This window comes from Saccopteryx bilineata, chromosome 2, assembly GCF_036850765.1.
Source record: "Saccopteryx bilineata isolate mSacBil1 chromosome 2, mSacBil1_pri_phased_curated, whole genome shotgun sequence".
Classification (NCBI taxonomy): Eukaryota; Metazoa; Chordata; class Mammalia; order Chiroptera; family Emballonuridae; genus Saccopteryx; species Saccopteryx bilineata.
In genome coordinates, this window is record NC_089491.1 from 283,380,794 (window position 1) to 283,391,080 (window position 10,287).

The following is a 10,287-nucleotide window of genomic DNA, read 5'->3' on the forward strand; positions in this document are numbered from 1 at the left end:
AGTGTCGACCCAATCTATGGACGTCCTGGGTTTGACTCCCGGTCAGGGCACCATCGGCTTCTCTGCACTCCCCCCCTTCTCTCCCTCTTGTCCTCCCGCAACCAGTGGCTCCGTTGGTCTGAGCATAGACCCTGGGCACTGAGGGTAGCTCGGTTGGTCTGAACATTGGCCCCAGACAGGGGTTGCCGTGTGGATCCTGGTCGTGGCAATATGTGGAAGTCTGTCTTTCTATCTTCCCTCCTCTTAGTTCAAAACAAAACAAAACAAAACAAAACAAAACAAAAACACAGTTCTGGCAGCATTTTGGAAGGAGACTTGGGCTTGGGAACAGTTGGTGGCAGAGAGCCAGCTAGGGTGTCATTGTGACATTTCAGCTGAGAGATAATAGAAGTCTGACCCAAGGCAATCACAGCAGGAAGGATGGGGGTGGAGAAGGGATGGAAGAAACACGTCTCAGGTAAAACCAAGAGCCCGGTTAACTAGTCAAGTGTTGAGGGTGAGGGTGAGGGAGAGGGAGAGAGTGGAGCTGACGTAACCAGAAAGCGTGACCTCAGGTGAAACAGGCTATATTGGGACGGGGTGGGAAGTGGTGGGGAAACAGGTTCAGTGGGGTCGGTCTGGCACAGGTGGAGAGCCAGCACGGTGTCAGGGGTATGCCGCAGCAGGATGTGGAAAAACTAATGGGGTTAGCCGGCAGGAATTATCAAGTGGGATATTGAAACTGAAAAGCAGGGCCCTGCAGTAAGATGGGAAATAAGAGTTTGTGGGAGGCTTACATGGTTTACAGGAAGAACCACTGCCTAGAGCCAAGTGCGTGCAAGTTACTGGGGTACGATCGGTGTCCGAGGCCAGAGGAAGGGCAGGCCAGTCCCGGTAGGGGTGCCATCTTTAATAAAAAGCAAACAAATAGGACAATCCATTGTATTTGAATTTCCCATAAACAATGAATAATTTTCTTTAGTACACTCAGTGTAATGTTGAAGACCTACTTATCCTAAAAATTATTTGCTATTGACCAGAAATTCAGATTTAACGGGCAGCCTGCATTTCACCTGACACTGTAACAGCTGCCACAAACAAATGCCTCCAGGGGCCAGGACAGCCTTGCCTGTGGCGTGGAGGGGGTCCTGGCGGGCGGCCCGGAGCACCTGGAGCACCTGTCCCATGCTGCCGCGATCCTGCCGAGTGGGCTTGCCTCGAGTGTGTTCAATATTCTCATGTTCAAAACCGGAAGAGAAATAGATATTTTTAATACGAACTATCCCAATTTTCAAACGGGACAGCCAGTGGAAAGAAAATCCAAGGTGAGGCACAAACAGAGCAGGCCTGTGGGTCCCAGAGGGCACAGGGCCACTGGCCTGCAGCCTCTGATCTAATCTCTGGAACGTGTGTGGGTGGGGCAGGTGTTGAACCTGTACAGGGTGGTGCTTTGCAAGGTCTGGGTACGCAGTGCTTTGTGTGGGGAAGGGATGTCAGAAGGGGACGACTCTGTCATGCAGAAGGTAAGATATGGATGCCATGCTTCCAGCCACAAGGCCACAGTCTTGTCCCTCAGGGCCTGAACGTATTTCTTGGCCACTGTCCCCGTAGCTGGGCAGTGGCTGAAACCCAGGCCTGCCCCTGGTGCTACCTGCCCTGGCGGGCCAGGAGCGGAGCCCATGCCAGCCCTGCGGGGCGCAGGCACTGTGGCCAGCTAGAAGGCTTGCATCAGAAACGGGGGGGGGGGGGGACTTCCCGGGGTGTGCACTGAGCGCCTTGAGGCTTCTCAGCTTCAGATGCAAAGTGAGTGGGTGTCTCTGAGAAGCAGAGAGAGAGAACGAGAGCAAGGTGTTTCCCTGGGCCATGGAAACTCTATAAAGAGGGAGCCGGCCTCCCTCCTCTCCAGCAGTCTGCGGCAGCGTCCCCTCCTGACAACTGAGACTCCAGGGGACTGGGGAGAAGGGGCACCCTTTGCCAGGTGCTGCCCAAGTCTCCGGCTGCCATGCAGCAGCCCCTGAACTACCCGTACCCCCATATCTACTGGGTGGACAGCAGGGCCACCTCCCCCTGGACCCCTCCGGGGACAGTCCTTCCCTGCCCCTCCTCCATGGGACCTCCTGGTCAAAGGAGGCCACCACCACCACTGCCACCCCTGCCACCCCTGCCACTCCCACCTCTGAAGAAGAAGAAGGACCCCAACACTGGCCCGTGTCTCCTTGCGATGTTCTTCATGATTCTGGTGGCCCTCGTTGGACTGGGGCTGGGGCTGTTTCAGCTGTTTCACCTGCAGAAGGAACTGGCCGAGCTCAGAGAGGTAAGCTGCCCTGGGGTCGCCGTGTCCTGAGGGCCGCGTGGGAGACAGCTCTGCACAGTGGGGGCAGGGGGGGGGGTGTCCGGCCAGCCCGGTCCACGTGGATGGACCGCAGGCTTCCTTGCAAACTGCTTCTTAGTCTTTTCATCCGGTCCCAGCAGTGGATCGTTCTAGTCACTCAGTGGCACAGACAGAGGCTGGGAGGCTCACATCAGTAGGACTAGCTTCTCTCGTGTAAAGAATTAGGGCTGAAATGGGACCGACAGCTGCCTTCTTCCTCTCTGAGTGGGCAGGTCAGCCTGGGGAGCCACATTCTAAAGGAAGAAAAGGAACTTGGAGTCTCACTTAGGATGGCATTAGTGCAAATGGCCAAGCTAATATTTTTCTTTGTTTGTTTATTTTTGAAAAGACTTAAATAAATTGGAAGTATTCCAAAGCACAAAGCTGAGGCATGAGAAGCCCCGGGCGTGACCAGGATCTGAGTTAGGAGAGGGCAGGAGGTGTTTAGAGTCCTTTCCAGGGCCTGGCGATTCGACGAGTCTGCCACCTTGGCTGAAATAGCTTTATAGGTATTATGTCACTTTTCTCTTTCTTTTTGCCAGTCCTCCAGCCAAAGGCACACAGAGTCATCTTTGGAGAAGCAAATAGGTGAGTCCTTGTCTGCATGGACGTGGAGTTTCCGAAGATGGTCTCCAGAGCCGGACCCTGTGGGTGGGACCCCGTGAATTTCATCTGTTCTCAGGCACATTTACCTCCTGTGGGAATCCTGGCTAATTCTGAATTTCTGGTCCTTCTGGTTCCTTGGGCAGCCCTCCACTGCAAAGTAAATTTAATCATTCAAAATCAGTGCATCAGAGTACTGCACACAATTCAGAGCATTTCCCCCTTGACCTTGAGACACACACCTCTGCAACCCTGGCCTTTATGCCCTGGCAGCTGGCTCCAGGCCAGAGTCCTTCCTCGGGCCTCCTGGGCCCCGTGCACAGGATGGCGGCTGTAACTCCAGGAAGAGCAGGGATGGGTGGGGGACAGAGAGAGATGCTTTTAGGAAGGGTCTTCTCCTCTTTAAATTCTCTAAGATAACACAAGAATCAAGCTTAATTTAAAACATACTCTACGGCAGGGGTCCCCAAACTTTTTACACAGGGGGCCAGTTCACTGTCCCTCAGACCGTTGGAGGGCTGGACTATAAATAAAACTATGAACAAATCCCTATGCACACTGCACATATCTTATTTTAAAGTAAAAAAACAAAATGGGAACAAATACAATATTTAAAATAAAGAACAAGTAAATTTAAATCAACAAACTGACCAGTATTTCAGTGGGAACTATGGGCCTGCTTTTGGCTAATGGGGATGGTCAATGTGCTCCTCTCACTGACCACCAATGAAAGAGGTGCCCCTTCCGAAAGTGCGGTAGGGGCCAGATAAATGGCCTCAGGGGGCCGCATGCGGCCCGTGGACCGTAGTTTGGGGACCCCTGCTCTACGGGCTATTTGAAGCTTTGAACAGTGGGAACTTAATCATTCCCATCAGGATGGTTCTTTGGGGGAAGACTAAAGCCACACTATTCAGAGGGTGGGCCAGCCCCACCCACAGAGGTGATCGCCAGCTTCGGCCATAAAGGCGGACCCTTTGTGTAAAAGCCAAAACAGGAAGAGGGTGAAAAGATGGAACATCTGACCACATGAGATTTCAGGGCATGGCTCTGGAAAGTGTGGACAGGTAGCTTTAGGATACTCTAGCTCCTTAAACTAGGATTCATCGAACTTTAGGTTTGGGAAAGAGTTGGGAAGAAGTCTAGGCAGCCCTCTGGTCCAGTCATCTCGTTTTTCGGAAGAGGGACGGATGATCTACCAGGCAGATCAGGTGACATGCACAAGAACCCTGGTGTGGGACTACGGGGCTTTCCAGTAAGTGGCCTGGTGCCTCTGTGAAGACAGTGAGTAGAACTCGTTAGGAATTGGGGACAAGACAGAAATCAGCTCTGGGCACCGGGCAAGGGGAGCCTGTTTCTCAGGACATGCCTCATTAGGGGATCCCAGCCACCCTGCCGCCCTAGAACGGAGGAGCCAACCTTCGGGTGCTCTGCCCCCTCCCCCGCCCCCTCCGGTTCTGGGTCTGAGTCCCAAGTGTTAGAAAGTCCAGCTGCACCCAAGCAGAGTAGAAATATTTGCTAGAAAAAGAAAGGCTCTGGTAGATGTCTAGACTAAAACAGGTTTGGAAGTCAGGGGACGGTGGTTGGTGAAACAGGTACCCAATTACTCATCTCGCACCCACTCTCTGGAGTCGTTTTTTTGTGATTAAAAGTCAGTCAACAGATGAGTCAGGGCTGCCAACCCCAAAACACAATGATCTTCTCTAGATCAACCAGATGGACCCCAACTTGGTGAATTATCACATGGAAATCAAATCAGCAACTTGAGTAATAAGAGATGCAAATTATAATAGAGGACATCCATTTTTATCCATCAAATTAGTAAGGTTAAAAAAAAACAACAACAACCCAGACTGGCAAGAATGTGAGAGGCCAGGGTCTGTATGAGCAAGTCTGGGGGCCAGGGGCATGTGAACTTCTCAACCTCTTCTGAGGGGCGGTTTGGGAAAACCTATCCAAGGGTTCAAACTGCGGAGTTTACCTTATCATCTCATTGCAAAGAATTTACCTTAAGAAAATGACCAGAGACATGCCTGAACATTTCTGTATCAGGATGTTCACACTTCCTTAGAATGCTATTTATAATAGACAACTCAGAAGAAGCTTAGATGCCTCTCAATAGCTTAGCTAAATGCACCACGGTGTCTCCAGAGGAGAGCATAATAGGCAGCAACTAAAACCCAGATATGAGAAGGACTCTTCATGCCCTGGAGAGTGTACGTTCTGCAGTGTTGGGTAAAAAGACAGGTTCGTTTAATATTGACTGTATGCACAGATGCATGTTTTTATGCTTTTGGCAAAGAACTTGAAGAATTTATATCTTAACCTGAGAACGGTGATTTTTTTCTCTGAGAGGTAGTTGCTTATGTACTTCTGTTTTTTATTTTCCATTTTCCACAGTGAACTCCTACAGTCTTTTATTCATTCACACGTGTTCTTGGGGGTACTTCCCGTGTGCCAGGCTGGGTGTTGGGTTGTGGGGGAACACTGAACAGGAGAGACAAGGGACTGCCTTTGTGGTACTTTTAGCAAGCTAGGGAAGCTAAACAAAAGAGAACAAACAGACAACATCATTTCAAAGTGTACTATGTGTACCTAAGATAGAGTGGTCTGGAAAGTCCCTTCTAAGGAGGTGTTGTGAGTGTGTGTGTGTATGCATGTGCAGTGGGGTGGGAGGGTAGTGTAAAGCGTTAGCATTACGAACGGCATGTGCAAAGATCCTGGGGCAGGAAATAGTCATCACCCAAGTGGAGGCTCTATTTCTAGTATATTTATTGCAGCATTTATCCAGCAGATAAGTTTACTGAGTGCTGTCTATGAGAGCCACACCATACAAAGCTCTCTGAGGGATACAAAGAAATGCACCATTTCCTGTCAGAGCAGGGTCATGTGCCAGATGAGCTGCAGAGATGGCTTGTGGTGTAGAACTGTAGACGGGACCCAGCCTTTCCTTTCCTGTTCACTAACACCTCATTTGTGATGGGTGCTCTTGGGTTAGGGCTACAGAGGTAATGATGGCTCAGGGAATGTTCTCAGTTGATTGGGGCATTTTCATGCACCCTTCTAAGAATCTTTCTTGAATGTCTTAGCTTACTTCATAGCTCAGTGGTAGCTCTATTCGGTTAAATATCTGAAGTCAGAGGAGTAGTGTCTGTGTTGAAACGTGTTGTCTATGTTAACTCCTTCAATTTGATTTAGCAAACATTTGTTGGTCACATGTCCTGTGTTAGACACTGAGCTAAGTACTCCGGTGCATTAAAGCTACAGCAAGGAGTTTTTACCATTTATGGGAGAGGGTTAGAAAAACTATACAGTTTTCACAGAGAACGGGAGTCCAAGTTGACAAAAGAGGTAAGGATGGTGATTCTAGGGTTTCAAAGGCGGGAAAAAATCATATCTGACTAAAAAGGCTTGGCAGGGTGTCTCAAAGAAAGAGGTGTTTTCGGTGGTATTTGTAGGGTTGATAAGAATTTGACACAATTTTTGCGGGGGAAGGCATCCGGGAGGAAGAATCGGCCTGGACAAAGGCGTGGAGGCCGGGAAGCTGGGTATGTTCCGGTCACACCAGGAAAGTTGGTAGAATGCCACTGGGGGAAGACCTAGTGGCCAGGAAGCAAATTAGCTGTGTGCTTTGGCTTCCGACCTGCGGAGTCCTAAGGACAGTTGAGCCAGAGCGGAGAGGGTCCCGGATCTGGAGTCGGGATTCCCGAGTAACCCTGAGCAGCGGGGTCTTCTTGGACAAGTTGCCGACCTTCTAAGCCCATTTTGCTGTCCATGAGGTGGGATAGTAATCCCTACCTGAAAGCATTGTGGCCTGTTCTAACTGCAGGCACTCGTATGACAGCTCTTCATTAGTCCATAAAGTTATTAATGGATGTTTATGGTAACACGATAATTTGTGCCTTTGTCTATCTTAGTCCGCTTTATTTTTTTAACCTCTCCCTGTGTGAAATACTGGGGCTGTGAGTTCCACAGTTTAGTCTTGCCTGATTCGTTTATGTTAGACTGTTGCCTTTTATGTTTAGCGACCCCTAGGATTCTTGTCAGAGCTACACTCTGTGACTGGCCATTCCTCTCGGTGCTGCTGTCCTTTCGGGGGGCTCCCTGTCTCTGTATACATGTAGCTTTGCCAGATATGTACTTAGTAATATAAACTATCTCAATAAAAATCACATACTGTATAATATATGAGCTTAAAAATTAAGAACAATTAGCTGTTCACTTTGATAAAAGGTAGTTAGGCGTGTCCCACAGGTGTTACTGCAATGGCATGGTGGTGACCAGTGACACTCACTAGGCTGTAGGAGTAGGGCATGTGCTCCTGTGGTCCTCAGAGACCTGGCGCCACCTGGCTGGGTCCGGCTCCACCGGGACCCTGCCCATGTAGCCTCAGCTGTGTAGTCTGTGTGAAACTAGCAATTCTGTATTCTCTACTAATCTTCCTGTGTTGAGTGATTTGTGTACCTGTGTCTTTCTAACTTCTAATAAACTCACTCCAACTGAAAAAAAAAAAATAACATCTTTTATATAAGTGCCCTGTTTAGAGTGCCACCGAACGAATAGTTGTCTCCCTTTCACTTATATCTTTCGTCTCTCTATGACACAGGTCACCCCACTCCGCCCTCTGAGAAAAGGGAGCAGAGGAAAGCGGCCCACTTGACAGGTGTGTATTCGGAAGGGGCAGGTGGCCAAAAGCATTGCTCTGCGCTGGGGAGGCCAGTCCCTGGGGGCCAGGCCCGGTCCTGGCGGTGGTGAACTTGCAGCATGGGGCCGTGTGGTGGAGTGATGTGATTGACAGCGACGTGGCCTGGCACTCCGCGCGGGAAGTCCACCAGCATCAGAGAAGTGGGTCGGCACTGCAGACAGGAGTGTGCCACTGTCTCTGGGATTGTTTAGGCCTGAGGTTGTCGAATGACCCCGTTCAAATAGACAGGCATTTGTTGAGCATGTTTGTGTGTGTGTGTATGTGTGTGTGTGTGTGTGTCTGTGCGCGCGCGCGTGTGCACTCGTGCATGCCAGGCCTTGGGTACATGGAGTTAATAATATGTGGCTCCTGCCTTTGAGGAATTTGAAATTGAATAGGGAGAGGGGGACATGGGTCATCATTTCAGTTTTGGAGAGAGCTCTCTGCTGAAGGTGTGTGCATAATACAATGGGGACTGCGGGAGAGGGGGCTGTACCCCGGGGGGGGGCTGCAGGTGAGGGGCTGGACCAGAGGATCCCTGGGGTCCTTTCCCACGTAAGAACCTTGGCTTTGGCGTCTCCCTTCATGGAAGGAACCCAGAGCCTGACTGCTTGGGGGCTCATTTTGACAATCATAGAACCTTTGTTCCAGGGAGCTAAACTCATGTTACTCATTTCTCGCTGCAGTTGATGAGGGTATGTTTCATCGTCCTGTGGTGTGTCCTGATAATGTGGATGATAAAATTAAGGCCAGGCATTTGGTAAAGGTGTCGAAGGAATTTACTGATGGCTGAGTCTGGCCCCTCGGCCAGTTCTGTGGTCGCTATGTCATTTTGGGTTAATAAAAACCAAACAAAACCAAAAACCTTTTTGCTCAATGGAGGAAGGGCCCCAAGTTTTGCCTTGGAAGCTTTGTTTTTGGGGGGCATTCCTTGTTAAGAGCTCCCTTCTGGTTTGGTTTCAGGCAAGCCCAACTCGAGAGCCATGCCTCTGGAATGGGAGGATACCTACGGAGTGGCCCTGGTCTCCGGGGTGAAGTACAAGAAGGGCAGCCTCGTGATCAACGACACCGGGCTGTACTTTGTGTATTCTAAGGTGTACTTCCGGGGCCAGGCCTGCAAGAACCAGCCCCTGAACCACAAGGTCTACACAAGGAACTCGCGGTATTCCCAGGACCTGGTGCTGATGGAGGCGAAGATGATGGACTACTGCCTAGCCGGCCAGATGTGGGCCCGCAGCAGCTACCTGGGCGCCGTGTTCAATCTCACCAGCGCCGACCGCGTGTATGTCAACGTGTCTGAGCTCTCGCTGGTCAGCTTCGAGGAATCCAAGACGTTTTTTGGCTTATATAAGCTCTAAGACAAGAACTTTATCGTTCCTTGTTCCAGGCGCTGAGAATGTTGTCTTGAAGGAGGGTGGTCTTTAAGCCCACGTAAGGTCAAGTGAGACGACATGAACGGAGAGGACCTTGAGACCACAGGATCCAGCAGGCCTGTGGATCCTCCTCTGACCCACGGTCTGTGAGCAGGACGGGAGGAGGAGGACCGCTGAGGAACATGGCACCCGGGGCTGCCGGCCAAGGTGCGGAACAGGGAAGAGCAGCTACCAGGGTGCTCCACACCCAGCTCCAGTGGCCGGGAGTGTTTGGGCACACTGCAAAAGACACCTTTTAACTCACCTCTTGGCGTGGGTCTACTGTCTACCTCGGGGGAGCCTGTCTTTCAGGTGTACGGTGTGACATGAGTGTGTAAGGGACAGGAAGAGGACTAGGCTTCCTAGTCTCAAGGGACTGGGAAGTCAGTGTCTGGTGGCACGTCTTTACTCCCGAAGCCCTGGCCTGAGCCGCCTTGTGATGGGAACCGAGAAGTGAGGGAGGTCTGTGGGGGACTCAGTTCACTCCCTACACAGCATGTATCTTTCTAGAGCAACTGTAGGGTGTGTGTGTGTGTGTGTGTGTGTGTGTGTGAGAGAGAGAGAGAGAGAGAGAGAGAGAGAGAGAGAGACTGGGAAGAGAGAACGTGCATACTGTGGAGGATGTGTGTTAGGAGACTATCGGGTACATCTGGTGTAGGGTTAATATGCTTCTTGGCCCCCAACTCTAACAGCCTCCCAATCTTTGCGAGTCAGCAGGTAACACTGTTTTCCTATAATATCACCAATATTTATATAAATTTTGTGCATTTTTTAATGAAAAGAGTATGTGTAATAAAAAACTATATTTTAGAATGCAGATAAACATTAGGGATGTACTTTTTGGAAATCACAAAGATTTGGATTATTTTTTTCCTGTATTACTTCTTCCTTCTGTGGATTCTTCATGTATTTCTATTTATGGCCCCTTTCAGGAGAATTTGCTGGGGTGAGAAGGACTCTTTCAGGCTCTTGTCCCCTCACTGTATTCTCTTCCCTCTCTATTCCCATTATTCAAAGTTTCCATTGCCGGTATACTCACCATCATGGTTAAGCTCCCCCAAGTTTCCATAGATCTGATGACAACTTGTCTTTTCCTGGGGGCAGAGTCACAGCAGAGTGGAAGGGGCAAAGACTTTGAACTAAAAGAAAAAAAAATCTGAATTTGAATCTTCACTCCTCACTCCTCCACTTAACCCACTCGGTAACCACTGTGCAGGTCACTTGACCTCTCTTGGACAGCA

General features: G+C 50.0%; 1 protein-coding gene across 1 annotated transcript; it reads left to right on the forward strand.

Annotated features, from left to right (window-relative positions):
• Positions 1 to 1,818: 1,818 nt before the first annotated feature.
• FASLG (Fas ligand) lies at positions 1,819 to 9,783 on the forward strand. Its single transcript, XM_066255112.1, has 4 exons — positions 1,819 to 2,293; positions 2,893 to 2,938; positions 7,557 to 7,613; positions 8,598 to 9,783. The coding sequence occupies exons 1-4, from the start codon at positions 1,982 to 1,984 to the stop codon at positions 8,990 to 8,992; spliced, it is 810 nt and encodes a 269-aa protein (XP_066111209.1). The 5' UTR covers positions 1,819 to 1,981; the 3' UTR covers positions 8,993 to 9,783.
• The last annotated feature ends 504 nt before the right edge of the window (positions 9,784 to 10,287 follow it).